This window comes from Mobula birostris, chromosome 8, assembly GCF_030028105.1.
Source record: "Mobula birostris isolate sMobBir1 chromosome 8, sMobBir1.hap1, whole genome shotgun sequence".
Taxonomy (NCBI): domain Eukaryota; kingdom Metazoa; phylum Chordata; class Chondrichthyes; order Myliobatiformes; family Myliobatidae; genus Mobula; species Mobula birostris.
The window spans coordinates 101,426,943-101,443,724 of record NC_092377.1 but is presented as its reverse complement, the minus strand read 5'-3'; the positions used below and the strand labels follow the sequence as shown (position 1 = coordinate 101,443,724).

General features: G+C 40.9%; 1 protein-coding gene across 2 annotated transcripts in view; it reads right to left on the bottom strand.

Moving 5' to 3' along the window:
• The window catches only part of LOC140201542 (kinesin-like protein KIF13B), a 271,092-nt gene that overhangs the window by 127,637 nt on the left and 126,673 nt on the right, over positions 1-16,782 (bottom strand). For both annotated transcript variants that reach the window (XM_072265811.1, XM_072265812.1), the window contains exons 4-7: positions 16,403-16,463; positions 12,405-12,497; positions 10,880-11,060; positions 8,757-8,844 (exon numbers count right to left, since the gene is read on the bottom strand). In XM_072265811.1, the coding sequence (XP_072121912.1) occupies positions 8,757-8,844; positions 10,880-11,060; positions 12,405-12,497; positions 16,403-16,463 (423 nt within the window). The remainder of the gene's footprint in view (positions 1-8,756; positions 8,845-10,879; positions 11,061-12,404; positions 12,498-16,402; positions 16,464-16,782) is intronic.

Below are 16,782 nucleotides of genomic sequence, written 5' to 3'. Positions count from 1 at the left end.
CCTCTATCAAATCTCCCCTCATTTTCCTACAGTCCAGGGAATAAAATCCTAATCTATTCAACCTTTCTCTATACTATAACTTAGGTCCTTAAGTCCCGGCAGCATCCTTGTAAATTTTCTCTGCATTCTTTCAATTTTATTGATATCTATCCTGTAGCTAGGTGACAGAACTGCACACAACACTACAAATACGGCCTCACTGATGTCTTATACAATTTTAACATTATATTCCAACTCCTGTACCTAATACTTCTGATTTATGAAGGCCAATGCGCCAAAAACTCTTTTTACGACCCCATCTATCTGTGATGCCACTTTCAATGAATTATGGACCTGTATTCTCAGATCCCTCTGTTTTAGTTCACTTCTCAGTGCCCCACCGCTCACCATGTTAGACCAACCCTCATTGGTACTACCAAAGTACAACACATCACACTTATCAGCATTAAATTCCATCTGCCATTTCTCATCCCATTTTTCCAACTGGTCCAGATCCCACTGGAATCTTTGAAAGTTTTCCTCACTGTCCACTACACCCCCAATCTTGGTGTCCTCCACAAATATGCTCACCCAGTTTACCACATTATCACCCAGATCATTGATATACCATACTGTGAAGAAGTCTTAGGCACCCTAGATTTTGTTTCTGTTTATTTTTTGTCTTCTACATTAGTTTGTCAGTAGAGAAGAGCAAATTTTAGATTTCCGAACATTCATTTTCCAAACCATTAAATGTTAGAGAAATTTCTGTATTTCTTTAAAGAATATATTAAGTAATAGACCACTTCTCAAATAAAAACTTTATTACTTTGTAGATATATAGCCTGATTAAACAACTGTAATGCCCTAGTTAAGGTTTCCACTGCTATGCTGTGAAGTAGTTTTCTGTAAAAGCAGTGTGCCATGCTGTAAAGTGTGTTTTGGCTTTGGCTGAGATAAGGACCCATGTTTTGCAGCTTAGGAATGTGAGTCATCCAATCAGGATTGTGGGATGTGAGAACAGGTTCTAGAGAACTGTGGAGAAGTGTTTTCTGAAGGACAGTAGTCTGGTTTGGGGTCTTTTTGGCGGGAGCTGTGGAGCTGCAAGAAGTGCTTTGTGCAGATGAATGGCTCCAAGGAGGAAGGGCCAATACTCCAGAAAGCCAGCCAGTTTGCTTGAAATGAACTCTGGGGGAAGTTCAGAATGTGGTGGGTGCCTTCACACAGAGCCTGGGTCCAGCGCTTGAGTAAGAGACACACCCCCCGACTACTTCAGTACGAGCTCCAACGGTCATGCGCACATTGGACTGGCTTAACTGTAATGGACCCTCTTCTTTTCACTGTTTGACTAAGCCGAAATTGGTAAACGTACTTCCTTTATAATTTTATGCAGTGTACGATCTGTTATTTCTTGTCGACTGACAATTGTGTACGGGCAGTATTTACACAGCATTCACTGAAATCGAGGTTTCTTTAATCAGAACATCACAATGTTGCTGTTCTGTTGTACCCCAAATCATTCCGACCCTAGACGTGTATTGTTTGTGAAAGGTTGGCCTTCTCACCGTTGAGCCACGTGGCTGCTAGCAGAGTTAGCTATCGAGCTGAGTTTGTGTATGAACCCTGGTGAGAGGTTTACATTTGTGGGGCCCATCACCAGGGGATGCTGTGTGATTGTTGTTTTGGGATTTATTCAGTGGTTTATGTGTTTAAGGCAGTGGTTAGGCTAGTGTCCAGGAAAGTGATTAAGGTATATTTTTCTTATATGGATGCCACAGGAATAAAGGGCCAGTGTGATTGGAAGCTGTTATTCACAAATAATTCTTGTGTGTGAGCATGTGTGCGTGCACGCGCGAATTCCCAACAAACTGCTATTGAGAGTGCTGAGTTCTGTAAAAGTGTTAGGAAAAGTTGCACTGATTGGTCAAAGCACCCTTCAATCAGCTGGTAAGGCTGTCAGCTGGTTACCACATACCAGCAGTGACGTAACTGAAGTTGCACTATCTGATAGGTTGGGAGACCCCAGAGAGGCGGGGTCATGGGCAATCCATATTTTTAGAGAAGGCAGGTATGTAGCTGAGGATGAAGACTTTGAAGATAAATTGTTTTAGTTTCTGCAAAGTGAGGGGAAAATGTTGTCTGATGCAAAAGGTCTAATGGGTCCTTCAGAGGTTGACAGAAATTCTGAGCTGGTTTCAGCTGCTACATCACCAGTTGATAAATGCTGAAGTTATCATAGTCTGGGAGTGTTCTCTGGAGTCAAGCTCACACCTGATGGGGGAGAAGAATACGAGGCCACCTCAGAATATGAACAGACATCTCAGTTCATAGATAAATGGCAGTGCTTAGATAATATGAAAAAACAGACAGGTAGATAGTTTAAAGGATCCGGCAGTTGATATGGTGAGGTCCCTAAAGGCAGAAAACCCATTAGCCACGTTGGCTAATTACCTGCAAGCTCTGGAAGATGCTTTTGGCACTGCTGAGAGTGCAGCCAATCTTAGGACAAAGCTTAGGTACGCATTCTAGGAAGGAGGAGAGAAGCTGTCAGCCCACCTTTTCAGGTTGGAGAAACTGCTGCAATGTTTATGCCACAAAAGGGGCATTCAAATGTCTTTGAGAGAAATTGCTTGAGGATGGAGCAAGTTGTGAAGGGTGTGCTGTCACATGACGTGATTGCACCATGTCCTGCAGGATGCAGGACAGGGCAAGCCGATGTTTGACTCCAGAGAATCATGGCTACCCAGAGAATTGAAGAATTTCAGAGTTGTATACTTGATAATACATGAATCTTTGAACTTTTTGAATATCTGAATGACCTGCAAGATGCACCCTCCTCCAGCTTTTATCAAGTTACTCAGAGAAGTTAGAAAGGAGGAAAACATGATTGAGAAGCGGAACATTTTCAAAAGACGTGTAGTGTCTCAACTGATAGCCTCTGCTGCTCAAGTGACCCCTGATACCACAGAGATAGAGCTTTTAAGGAATGAGGTGGAAAACCTTCAAGCTGAGCTGATTTGATGGATGTCTGCTAATGTTTCAGCTTAATGTGATACATCCACTGGGAAACCTAAACCACCTGAAGGACTTACGACGCAGAGGAATGCTGCTGAAAAGGGTCTCTTCACTAAAGAGGTGACCAGTACTTTCTGTTACAACTGTGGAGAAGATGGACATTTCAAGTAAGACTGAGAGAGACAGGAAGATCTTCGAAAAGTCAGCAGTTAATCAAACAGAAGAAAAGAAGCAAAACTACAGAGCGACCCAGTAAAGGAACAGGCTGGTGTCTCAGAGAACACACCAATCAGTGTATCAGGGGAAATACTAAAGTGCAAAACAATTCCTGAAGGTTTAGTGGTACTAAGCTCCAAATCATACATATGGATTGAAGGTGTTTATGCTAGAGCCATTCATGACACAGGTTCTCAAGTTACTGTGCTTTATGGATCCTTTTACAATGCAGTTTTTGACGCATTTACCATTGATGCCATTCAGTGCTCTTGAGATTCCCTGACTTAGTACCGATGAGTACCCATACGATGGTCATTTGTTCTTAAAACTGGAGCTTTCAGAAGCAGATACCGGAGTAACTTAGACGATTGACACAACAGTGTTGCTCTGCCCAGATCCTGTTGAAAAGGGTGAAGACTCCATTCTTGTGGGAACAATTATTTCCATTGTGAGAAGGCTCATGGGAGCATGCAATGAGAGAAGTAGAGAGAAGTAGAGAGAACTGCTTGAAAACCCTGTCCATTCACTGTGTTCAGAGCTGCTTTTGAAAAGGTGCAAGTTCCTCCTAAGCAGGATGATGAGCAGAAACAAGGAACTGTGTGGTACACCCACTCTAAACCTGTCATGTTACATCCTGCAGGAGTAGCTAGAGTGACAGGAACCCCCAGATTTGCCGGAATGCCCAACGCCTCAGTCATCCAAGTGGATGGTCCTGATGATCTGGAAGAAGAGTCACGTTTAGCTGCAGAAGTGCTGGTGAGACCTGAACTGCAGAAATCTTTGGCAAACAGGATAACAGTGATTATCAGGAACACCTCAGGAAGAGATGTTACCCTCAGATGTGGAATGCCGATTGCCCATCTTTCTCTTGTGACGGTAGTGTCTAGTTTTCCGGGGAAAATGGAAGAGAAACAGTCTCCTGGATCGAGGAATTTGACACTGAAGTCATTCAATTTTGTTGATTCACCGATACCCATGGAATGGAAAAGGTGATAAACTGAGAAGATGTTGGAATGCGAGGGTGTCTTTTCTACCAACAAGTTTGATGCTGGTTGCTTCGAGAGACCTCACACTATGAGAGTGACAGAGGAAAAACCTTTCTGAGAGAGGTCTCACTGGTTGAAGATATTTGGCAGCACCTGCTTAAACTGAAGGAAGCTAAGTTTAGTTATGGGGCAGGGGGTCCTGAGCTGTCGGAGGGTACAAGTGATAGACAGGGGGAGGCATCCTCTAGTGGACAGGAAAGATCACAATGAATGTCTGAGGCTGAAGAAGCTGATGCTAAGATAAGAAGGTCTTGAAGAGTCAGGAAACCCCAGATAGGCTGGCATATGACGTACCAGGTAAACAGTGTTGTGTCCATCCCAATAGTGAGATATGTTACTGCCATTTACAAATGGATTGAATACCCTGAAATCATGTACTTCATTTGAATATTTTGAATAACGGTTTAATAAGTTTCATAGTCATGAGGACATGACTATTTTTGGTGGGGGGGCAGGGGAAGAGTGTAATGCTCTGGTTAAGACTTCCACTGCTCTGCTGTGAGGTAGTTTATATTAGTAGTTTTCTGTAAAAGCAGTGTGCCATATTGGAAAGTGTGCTTTAACTTTGCTAAGATAAGGACCCATGTTGTCCTGTTTAGGAACGTGAGTCATCTATTCAGGATTGTGGGATGTGAGAGAAGGTTCTAGAGGGTTATGGGGGGAGAGTTTTCTGAAGGACAGTAGTCTGGTTTGGGGTCTTTTTGGAAGGAGCTGCAGAGCGAGGCATAAGGGAATATGCCACAGAATGCAGTGGGAAGGACAGTCCCCATTGCCAGAAGTGCTTTGTGCAGATGAATGGCTCCAAGGCAGAACGGCTAATGCTCCTGAGAGAGAACCAGTTTGGTCCAGATGTACTCCGAGGAAAGTTCGGAATGTGGTGGGTGCTTGTGAAAGACCGTGAGCAGACCATGGGTCCAGCGCTCGAGTAAGATTTATACCCCTGAATACTGCAGTACGAGCTCCAACGTTTATGTGCACATTGGACTGGTTTAACTGTAATATACCTTTTTCTTTTCTTCTATTAACTGTTTGATAATGCTGAAATTGGTAAATACACTTTATGATTTTATGTGGTATAGGATCTGTTATTTCTTGCTGATTGATAACTGTGTATGGGTATCACTTACACAGCATTCGCTCAAATTGAGGTCCTTTAATCGGCACATCACAACGTTCCTGTTTGGTTGACCCCAAATGATATCGACCCTAGATGTAAAGATGGACTTCTCACCACTGAGTCACATCGCTGTAGCAGAGATAGCTAACAAGCTGAGTATGTATACCAGCCCCGGTGAGAGGCCTACACAAAGATAACAACAAGATGCTAATGATGAATGACATAATAAGTTGAGTGAACTAAATTGATCAACTGAAACAGAAAGGGGTGTAGAAAGAATCAAACTGGGTGAAGGAGAACCAAACTAAAAGCTGAAGATGTGGTAGATGTGATAGTTTAACCTTCAAATCATCAACTCTTACACCATGGCAAGGGTGAGCATAGCAACAAGACACAAGGTAGTCATGATACGTCAGCAAGGACTATGCCAAGGAGTCTCAAGATGTGTTGTCCAAGATCTTCTGAAGAAACACAAAGAAACGTACAATGTTTAGGACCAGAAATTCAGTGGTTGGTCATGGAATCTGAGTGCAGCAGATGAGAGATACATCAAACTGGCGTCCCTTCTAAATCACAAGTCATCCAGCACTGCTATCAGCTCTGAACTCACAGAAACCACTGGAACCCATCTACATCCTTTTGTCTCAAACAACAGGCAGTTCTGCCCATAGAAGAGCTGGAGAATGCTACATAGATGAGTACCTGTAGCCAATAGTGAAGCAAGGTGGAGGTTCCTACAGGTTTGGGGCTGCATTTCTGCAAATGGAGTTGGTGATCTGGTCAGAATTAATGGAATTTTCAATGCTGAGAATGCAAGCAGGTTCTCATCCATCACACAATACCATCAGGGAGGAGTCTGATCAGTCCCAATATCATTCTGCAGCAGGACAATGACCCCAAACACATGGCTCAGGTGATCAACAACTATCTCCAGCTCTTCTACGGACAAACTGCCTGCTGTTTGAGACAAAAAATTCAAATTTTGACTCGCCACTGCAGAGCACTTCCTGCCCTGTCAGAGTTCTGCAACAGATGATATGGCCTCCACAGAGCCCTGATTTCAACATCTTCAGGGCTGTCTGGGATTACCTGGAGAGAAAGAAGCAAGCAAGTCAGCCAAAGTCCTTAGAAGAGTTGTAGCAAGTTCTCCAAGATGTTTGGAACAACCTACCAGCCAACTTTCTGAAAAAACTGCAAGACAGTGTACCCAAGAGAATTGACGCAGTTTTAAAGACGAAGGGTGGTCACACCAAATATAGATTTGATATAGTTTTATTGCTTTACTGTTTGCTGCTGTTAATACAAATCTTTTTAATATTTAGAAACTTTTCATTTCATTATTTTTGAAAGCATCGTCACTTTACAGACCTTATTTCACATGTGCCTAAGACTTTTGTACAGTACTGTGAATGAAATGTTAAAGGATTTCTCTCACTTTACATTCCATTCTTCTTCTTTCCAGCTAAGGAGACTGGAGAACGCTCTACTGGCACCAAGTAGAAGGCCATTTTATTTCCTTTCATGTTTGGTAAATTATCAAGCTATTTTAATGTATCACACTTGAATGTGCATCAGACTCAGGTATGTGACTGCTGAAGAAGCCAATCAGACTGCTGACCTTCATGAAAGTGGATAAAAGAAATTATGGCTTCTGTCCATCCATCGATAGCAGTTAACAATTATCCTGCACCAGGCTTCATATCTTACAAATGTGAAATAAACCTTCAGTAAACTTTGCCAGCTACTGGCAAACAGAATAACAAACTGAACTCTGCTATATAGGGCCCATAGCGACAGACAACTTTTCTCTCAACAAAGAAGTCAATATGTGCAATGGAATGCAGCTACCAAATTAGGCAAATTACACAAAACCAGGCATTAAAACAAAACAAATTCACCCTTAAGGTGATGATCCATAAGAGTTACATTTTTAAATTTTTACTATAGGAAAATTAAATATAGATAACAAAACAAAATAAATCCACTTTCAAGTGTTTGCAGTGTATTCATGCAATCTTGTGGAAGGAGGAACAGCTGTCCTCTCAAAGACGACGAACATAGGATTGTTCTGCCATTTGGGCTATTGGTTTGTCTTACCATATATAATTAAGCACATTCAGCTTTTATTTTAATGAGGAGTTTCAAATCTGTACATAATAGGTCACCAGCAGAAAAACTGCTTGTAAGTTGATGTTATATTGTTTAAAAGTTAGCCTAAAAGTTTCAATAAGATCTTGCTGAAATGGAATGCTATTTTTGAGTTTATTAGACACTCACCTAGGTGTTAACGGTTTAGGTACACTATTTACCTGTAGTATTTACTTGCCAGAATATTATAATATTTACTGCAGAAAACATAACTAAGTTCTTGCTTACCCATGCATATTTCCCTGTGTGAGTGAAACAATGTGGTAATTGCACTGTATTTTGTTTTTTAGTTCACTCCTTATTCACTCTGCCATGCCATTGAGTCTGCCATAAATCCGAGGAGGCAGAACACTATACCCTGACTCTCATATCATTTTTGAATGGAGTTCAGCTGATCGTCTAGTTGCTATTACAGCTTAGTAAGGGCAGTACAGGGAATAGTACACAAAAAAATCAAAGATAACAAACATGGGATAGCATTGTATGGAGCAGACACAACCTCAAGGATGTATGTTACGGGGAAGTGGCCTCAAAATCCTTCAGGGATGCACAATTAAAGCAAAAGTTATGTTTCACTTCTGATTAATACAATATTCAATCATTATATTTCAAAGAGGTGAAATTAAGCCTTGCCTTTGATAGAGTAATAGAGCACTCCAGCACAGAAACAGGCCCTTTAGCCCACCTATTCCACGCTGAACTGTTATTCTGCCTAGTACCATCAACCTACACTGGACCATAGCACTCCTTACCCTTCTTGTACATATACTCATCCAAATTTCTCTTAAATGCTGAATTTGGCTGCACATTCATTACTTTCACTAGCAGTTCATTGGACACTCGCAGAGAAGAAGTTTCCCCTCAGGATCCCTTTAAATACTTCACCTTTCACCTTTAACCTGTGACTACCAGTTCTAGTCTCACCCAAACTGTGGAAAAAGTCTGCTTGCATTTACCCATACTATACCTCTATCAGATCTTCCCTCATTCTCCTACACTCAAGGGAATACAGTTCTAACCTATTCAACCTTTCTCTAATACACAATAGCAGAAAAATATAGATTCAACAGCATAGGTTTGAAATTTTGAGTATTGAATTTTAACTGAAGTACGTTAACAGTTCACTAACCAGAAAAGGAAATTCAGGTGTAACCTAGAAGTTGCTTAGACCAACAATTTTAAAACCACCGCTGCTACATACAAAGAGTTCCATGGAACTTAATTATCTTCCTTACCTTGTAACTTGCCACAGCCAGCTTAGATAAACCATCCACATACGGACCTAGAACCTTGTGTTCTCTCACCTTCAAGCTGTGTCGACTGCTGTATAAAGAAGCAAAACAAAGGCATACTGGGAGATAACCAAGACACTCAGTTGGTACAAATAACGGAAATGTTTCAAATGTTCTTTTTAAGTCAAGCTAACATAACCTGAAAGAAATAGTTGTTATATTCAGACCAAATCCCTATATTCCTACCAGATGACAAGGTACCACACTTTAAATTGGAACATAATGAGCATTATTAGCATACACAGCAGTAAACTAAAATTTTAAAGAAACAGCTAAGTGATTGTACTTCAGCTCTTTTTTCTGAATTTTCCTCTTATTTAATTACTTCACTATTCCAGATAACATTTCCAATACATATTTTTACAAGCACAATATCCAGAATATATATATAACAGGAAGTGACGAGATGGGAGAATGGGATAGAGAGGAATAATAAATCAGCCACGATTTAGATTTGATAGGCTGAATGGCCTAACTCCACTCCTGTCTCATAATCCTATGAGATTAGAGGTGTGATTTAGGGGATGAAGATCATTAACAAAGGCATCAATCGGTTTCAACTGCTTCATCACAGAACCAATAAAAATGTGGAGGTTCAAAATTAACTGTATGTAGATTTATTTTTGTTCTTTTTGTATTTAAACCAAACATTTAATGTTCTCTCTCTTTCCCTCCCTTTATTCTATTTTTTAAATTTCTTTATTTAGATACAGCCTTCTAGTCCTTCAAACCCAGTAATTTCTTGATGTAATCCTAGCCTAATCATGGGACAATTTACAATGAACAATTAACCTACTAACCGGTACGTATTTGGAATGTCGGAGGAAACCCACGTGGTCATGGGGAGAACATACAAACTCCTTACAAGAAACAATGGGAATGGAACCCACGTCTGTAAAGTGTTGTGCTTGCGATTACGGTACCATGCCACTAAACACTGTACAACAAGACATAGCAGAATTAGGCCATGCAGCCCATCGAACCTGCTCCGGCATTCCATTGTGGCAGATTTATTAACCCTCTCAACCCCAGTCTCCTGCCTCCTCCCCATAACCTTTGACATTCTGACCAATCAAGAACCTATCAATCTCTGCCTCAAATATACCCAATGACTTGGCCTCCACAGCCATCAATGGTAAATTCCATAGACTCACCATCCTCTGACTAAAGAAATTTTCCACATCTGATCTGTAGTGACCTCCTTCAATTTTGAGGCTGTGCCCTCTGGTTCTAGTCTCTGCCACAGGCCCACTTTCAAAGTCTCTTTACAATTTTTTTTGCAGTTTTGTCTTCTTTCACACATTGGTTGTTTGTTAGTCTTTGCTTAAGTATGGTTTTTCATTGATTCTATTGGATTTTTTTTTATTTTTCCTGTCAATGCCTGCAAGAAAATTATTTCAAGGCTTGATAATAAATTTACTCGGAACTTTTCATGGTAAATATATTATAATTTGATTTCTTTCTAGGATGGGACAGAACTGTGGCTGTTGATAGAAACAAGCCACATGGAAGAGGCACAAATGTTGTGAATTAAATTGTTGCTATTACTGATGGGCACAGAATCTAACTATAATAAATGTCATCACTCACTGGGATATCTACTTACCTGGTTTAAAAAAATTCATTCATGTTCTCTATAAATACGCACATTCCTGATTTAGACCACAAGACATAGGAGCAGAATTAGGCCATTCAGCCCATTGAGTTCACTCTGCCATTGCATCATGGCTGATTTATTATCTCTCTCTACCCCATTCTCCTGCCTTCTCCCTGTAACCTTAGACACCCTGACTAATGAAGAACCTACCTACCTCCACTTTAAATATACCCAATGACTTGGCCTCCACAGTCGTCTGTGACAATGAATGCTACAGGTTTACCACCTTTGGCAAAATAAATTCCTCTCTATCTCTGTTACAAAGGGGTGTCTTTCTATTCTGAGACTATGCTCTTAGGTTCTAGACTTTCCCACTTTTGGAAACATCCCAGGCCTTTCAATATTCAGTAAGTTTCAATGATATCCCCAGCTACTTTCCAAATCTACTTTGTTTTTATGACATATTTACCCCTTAGGATCAAGCAAGTCCCGAACTTTCTCATTGTAGATTTCCATGTACGACACTTCAACTGTGAAGCTCTGCTCTTCATTTGCCTCTTGCAATGCACGTTCAAACAGCTTGCTGCACAACCGGGGGATCAAACCCGGCTTGTCCTTTGATCCCATCATTGTGTACGATTTTCCCGAACCTAACCATTAAGCAGGTACACACAGATAGTTAACCAGTTTAATTCCACATTATGGGCTCAGTCTTACTTTGCCAGACACCACAGTGAATAAGATCAGTGTAAAATAATATCTTCTTGGAATACAGTTGCAGTTTTTTTAAATCAGTTCATGTTAAAACTATTTAATAGAAGGATTTAATAAACAGATAACAAAAGCTGCAAATATCACTAGACAAAGATTTAGCTTCCTGAATACTTTTGTGTGTACTTTATGGATTTTGGGCTGCTGATGAAAATCACCGTGAAATTTCCCTATCACAAGCTATTTTTTAAAATCTCCTATATTTGTCATTTCAAATCATAATTCAAGTCAAAATAACTGATGCCAAGATTAAGGAAGGCTTTATTTATTTATTTTTACTTATTCATTCAGATACAACATGGAATGGGCCCTTCCAGCACTCCAAGTCACGCCGCCCAGCAATCCCCTGATCTAATCCTGACCTAATCACAGGATAATTTACAATGACCAATTAACCTACCAACTTTCTGAACCATGGGAGAATACTGGAACACCTGGGGGAAATCTACGCTGGTACAGGGAGAATTTGCAAACCCCTTACAGGCAGCGATGCTTTTGTTAGTCCACAGATCAAACAGGTCATCAACGACCGGCAATTTGAAGAACTTCTAGTGGGATGGAAGAAAATCGCATGGAAGGCACTTAAGGATGTTGTTCAAAATTTTCTTGGCAACTACAGGGCACCAAACCATGTGCATGCAGCTGGTTGACAACATGCCTCAAGCATGCAAAACCACGAAGTGCAAAATGTCACTACAGATTTACTTTCCGCATTCCCATTTAGACTTCTTCCCTGCAAATCTTGGCACTGCCAGTGACAAGCACGGTGAAAGGTTTCACCAGGAGAAACTGTATCAGGGCAACTAGAATCCATCGATGCTGGCTGATTATTGTTGGACACTTAATTGAGAAGTCTCAGACACCGAGTACAAATGAGAATCATCAACAAAGAGATTTTTGACTTAGTGGAATTATTGCTATTAAACACATTATATCCAATAAAAGTTAATTTCTTGTTTCTCCAAATTCTGAAGGGATGCAAGTAGTCGGAAATTATATTTGTGTTCAGCTTCAAGTGGTCCATCATAAACAAAAAAAAATTCTGAAGAAGCAACACTTTTGAAAAAATTTGTTGGCCAGTACATCCATTAGAATTCTAAATCAACACTGAAAAAAATTCAATTAGTTAGCTTCATAAGAGAGCCAAGAATTGCTCATTATCACAAAAGAATGTATTTTAAGTTGGTTTCACTGAAATAAATACATTTTTAGCAGCAGCTTACCAGTCTGGCCATAAGCAAATATACAAGCATTGTATCCTTGGAAGGCATTGTGCAGCAAACTTTCACCTAGGCACTTGAACACTATATCTTGACCTAGTGGGTAAGAATGGAAAAAAAATAGAGTTACACAAACTTTCAAAAGGGGGTATGATTCATGACAAAAACAAAGAGAGGGAGGCAACCATATTGTGGGAGGTTCACACATTTGACAAGAGGATTGTTCAATAACTCAAATGATGACAGGTTCCTAGAGGTTTAAGATTCAGTTAGTGGGTGTGGGGTTCAGAGCAGGTGTGAACAATTGTGGAGTCTGATCTAACCTGGGAGAATGGGCTATGAGTCAACACCTAAGCTCAGGAATTTTAATGAGGCCTAAAGTGTTTGATTTCACCAACTCTGCAGGTTTAAGAGCAGCTGAATGGGCATTCAAGCCTCAGAAAACATGACGTGAGAAAATGCTGGAACAGCACGGCTTGTGGGCCAGATGGAGGGATGTTTTCCCTGTTCATACCTCAATCTCACCCTCGCTCAAGGTGGCAGATGAAGGGCAAGGATATAACTTCACCAAGCCTAAAATTTCCAAAAATAAGAGAATAAAAACAGAAAGTGCTGGGAATATTTAGTAAATCAGCAAATATTTACAGTGTGAGAAAAAAAAAATTCAGGTCTATCACTTCTATCGCAACTCAGCTTTTGGCATTATTGCTATTTTCTCCCTCCCTCACCGATCATCTTCCCAACCCCTCTCCGACTTTCATCTAATTCCATCCTTAGTCCGCCCACTCTAGCCCTACCTCTTCTTCTCGGCTGTTTTTTAGGCTGGCTTTCTCCCCTTTATCTTTCCAATCTCAAAGAGGGGTCTCAACCCAAAACATCAACTGCTCATATCCTTCTGTAGATGTTGCCTGACCTGCTAAGTTCCTCAGCGGCTTGTGTGTTTCCATAAGACATATGAGCAAAATTAGGCTCTTCAGCCCATCGAGTCTGCTGCCATCCCATCATGGCTGATTTATTATCCCTCTCAATCCCATTTTCCTGCCTTCTTCCCCTAACCATTGACATCCTTACTAATCAAGAACCTATCCCTTTCAAAATGTGCAATGACTTAGCCTCTGCATGCATCTATGGCAATGAATTCCAGAGATTCTCCACTTTCTGGCTAAAATTCCTCCTCATCTCTGTACTGAAGGGACGTCCCTGATCTGTACCTTCGAGTCCTAGACTCGTCCACTATAGGAAACATCTATGCTACCTGTTGCTCAATGTTTCAGGTTGATGACCTCAAGGTTCAGAACTCTGGATCAAACAGATCTGTCCCTGTCAGCTCTCCAGAGTGCCCTGCATCAGTAGGAACCCAATCCTTCCAAACTGACTGAAATCAGATGGTAAACCTGTACAAAACTTGTATATTTTGGAGACCCCTAATCTTTCCTCCAACTAATGTGCACCTTTAATTCTTTAAGGAATTAGCTTTATTTGTCAGATGTACAAATACTGCTGGGGAGCCCTCAAGCACCGCCACGCTTCCAGTGCCGACAGACATCCGCAACTCACTAAACTTAATCGCACATCTTTGGAATGTAGGAGGAAACTCGAGCACCCAGAGGGAATCCACATGATTACAGAATAATTCTCCAAGGACCTGAATGTTTTCTAAATTTCTCATCTTTTCAGATGTCCAGCATCTGTACCTTCACCACTTATTGATACTGTTTGGGTGAATTTACGTTTCAGTGGCTAATAGTACTGACTTTCACTGGTAAATATAAAGATGATGGCTCCTACCAGAAATAGATTTTGCTATAATGCTACCATCAATATTTGCTTTCCACTTGCCTATGGGGTTTTAAGTCAACATATCATTGTCAACAAAGATGAAAATAAATCGCATTTTTGAAACAAACTGATTTTACAGGGGAAATTTTAACTGGAATTAAAGGATGAGCCTCTGTCACAAACCAGAAAGTTACATCAATATTGAGCAAGTGATTAAAACTGAAAACACTGGAAATACACTGGCAGTTAAACAACAGGGTAGAATTAATGACTTACAACAGAAACATCAAATCTTAGGTCTTTAAGTTCAAAGTAAATTTATTATCTAAGTACACTTATGTCACCATATACTACCTTGAGATTCATTTTCTTGTGGGCATACACAGTAAATCCAAGAAACATAATAGAATCAATGAGAGACTGCACATAACAGGATAGGCAACGAACCAATGTGAAAAAGACAACAAACTGCACAAATAGTAAATAAATAAATAAATAAGCAAGCAACATACAAGTTTTGAGAAGATGAAATGAAGAGCCCTCAAAAGTGAGTCCATAGGTGTGGGGACAGTTCAGTGATGGAGCAAGTGAAGTTGAGTGAAGTTACCTCCTTTGGTTCAAGAGCCTGATGGTTGAGGGGTAAAACTGTTCCTGAACCTGGTGGTGTGAGTCCTGAGGTTCCTGTAGCACCTTCCCGATGGCTGCAGCGAGAACAGAGCATGGCCTGGATGGAAGGGGTCCTTGATGAAGGATGCTCCATTCCTGACAGCACTCCAGAAAGGCTACCTTATCTGCTAAGTATGTATGCCATGTTTTGCTTTTTATTTCAGAATTTGAGCATCTGTAGTCTTTTGCTTTCATTGGGCGGTGCAGCGGCATCGCAGTTCACACTGCTATATCATTGCCACAGAGAATCGATTCAATGCTGATCTCGGGTGTGTCTGAACAGAGTTCGTACATTCTTCCCCCACAGCTACTTGGACTTCTGCTATTTGCTTCAATTACCTAATTCCACAGACATCCAGGTCTGTTAAATGGCTACTGTGAATTACCCTTTAGTGTAGGTAAACAGCAAAAGAATCACAGGGAAGTTGACAAGCATAATGAGGGGCAAATAAGGGTGGCAGCAACCTAGGTTCAATTCACGTCCTTCTGTAAGGAGTCTGTACATTCGCCCATTGACCGTGAGGGTCTCCTCCGGGTGCTCCGGCTTCCTCCCACATTGCAAAGACTTGGGAGTTCGGAGGTTAATTAGTCACATACAGTACAGGCGCGCACACTCTACATAGCTAGGGTACCCAAGACTTTTGTACGGTACTGTATTTGTTAATGTGGAATGGCGAGCAAGTTTGGAAATCTGCCGGGAGCAAAGGATGTTGGGAATGGAGAGGGTGAAGCCCTGAGGAAGTGGTGTAAGACAGGTGACAGAGGACTGCCGGGGGTGGGGGTGGTGCAGGTGCAGACACACCCAGCCCTGACATATCAGGCAAGGTTATTAGATGCAAAACAATTTTTTAAAAAATCATTACAGAATGTCTCTCTGGTGCCTCCCGCTCCTTCCTCTCTCCTTTCCCCTTTTCCTAACCATGATTCTCCTCTCCCTGCTTCCTTCCCTCTCACAGTCCATAATAGGGTCCCATATCAGAATCAAGTTTATCATCACTCACATGTCATGAAATCTGGGTTTTTTTCCCTGTTACAGTACAGTGCAATACATAACATTACTACAGCACTGTGCAATTGTCTTAGGCACCCTAGCTATATACATGTTCCTAAGGTTTTTGCACTGTAGGTATAATTGCACGGTGTGGACTCACTGGGCCAGAGGGTCTGCTACTGAGTTGTATCGCTAAATAAATAAGTAGCAAGGCCATAGAAAAATAAGGGAGAAATGGGACTAAATGGTGTCTGAAACTCTAACTTAAGAAGTTCTTTATGAGGAAAATATAGGAACTCAAACTGAATTAAAATGGAAAACGAATAACCTCACACTATGGCTGCTAGCAGGTACTTAAAATTCTTTGTGAGCAATGACCCACTTCTGTTTATTGTGTGGAAGGCCGAGGAATCTAATCAAAGGGAGTAATTGACAGTAAGGGCAGAATTTCAGCATCAAAAAGGCAAAAGCTGCTGCCTTGTTTCCACTGTGAGTGACACACTTGATCACATAACTGCAAATTGACTATACAACTGTAACACACAATTTTATAAGAGCAACCTACCTGCATACTTGTCTTTAACAGACTCATCCATCGACCAGAAACAGTGATCGTATGCAAAAACCTACACACAAAGGACGCCATAAATGCATCATTTTTTCTTCACGTTGGAGTTATAAAATGTAAAAATATACACATAACTTAAAACAATCATCCAACCAAGCCAAATTAAAAATATGTCGTTTTGAAACCAGTATACCAATCAATAGAGTCCAGTAGCTCATTGTGGAAGTGGTGGATTTGCAACATTTAAAGAGAAGTTTGGGTAAGTACATGGATAGGAGGGGTATGGTCTGGGTACAGGTTGATTGGGCGAGGCAGATTAATAGTTTGGCATGGACTAGATGAAACAAACGGCTTGCTTCTGTGCTGTAACACTATGA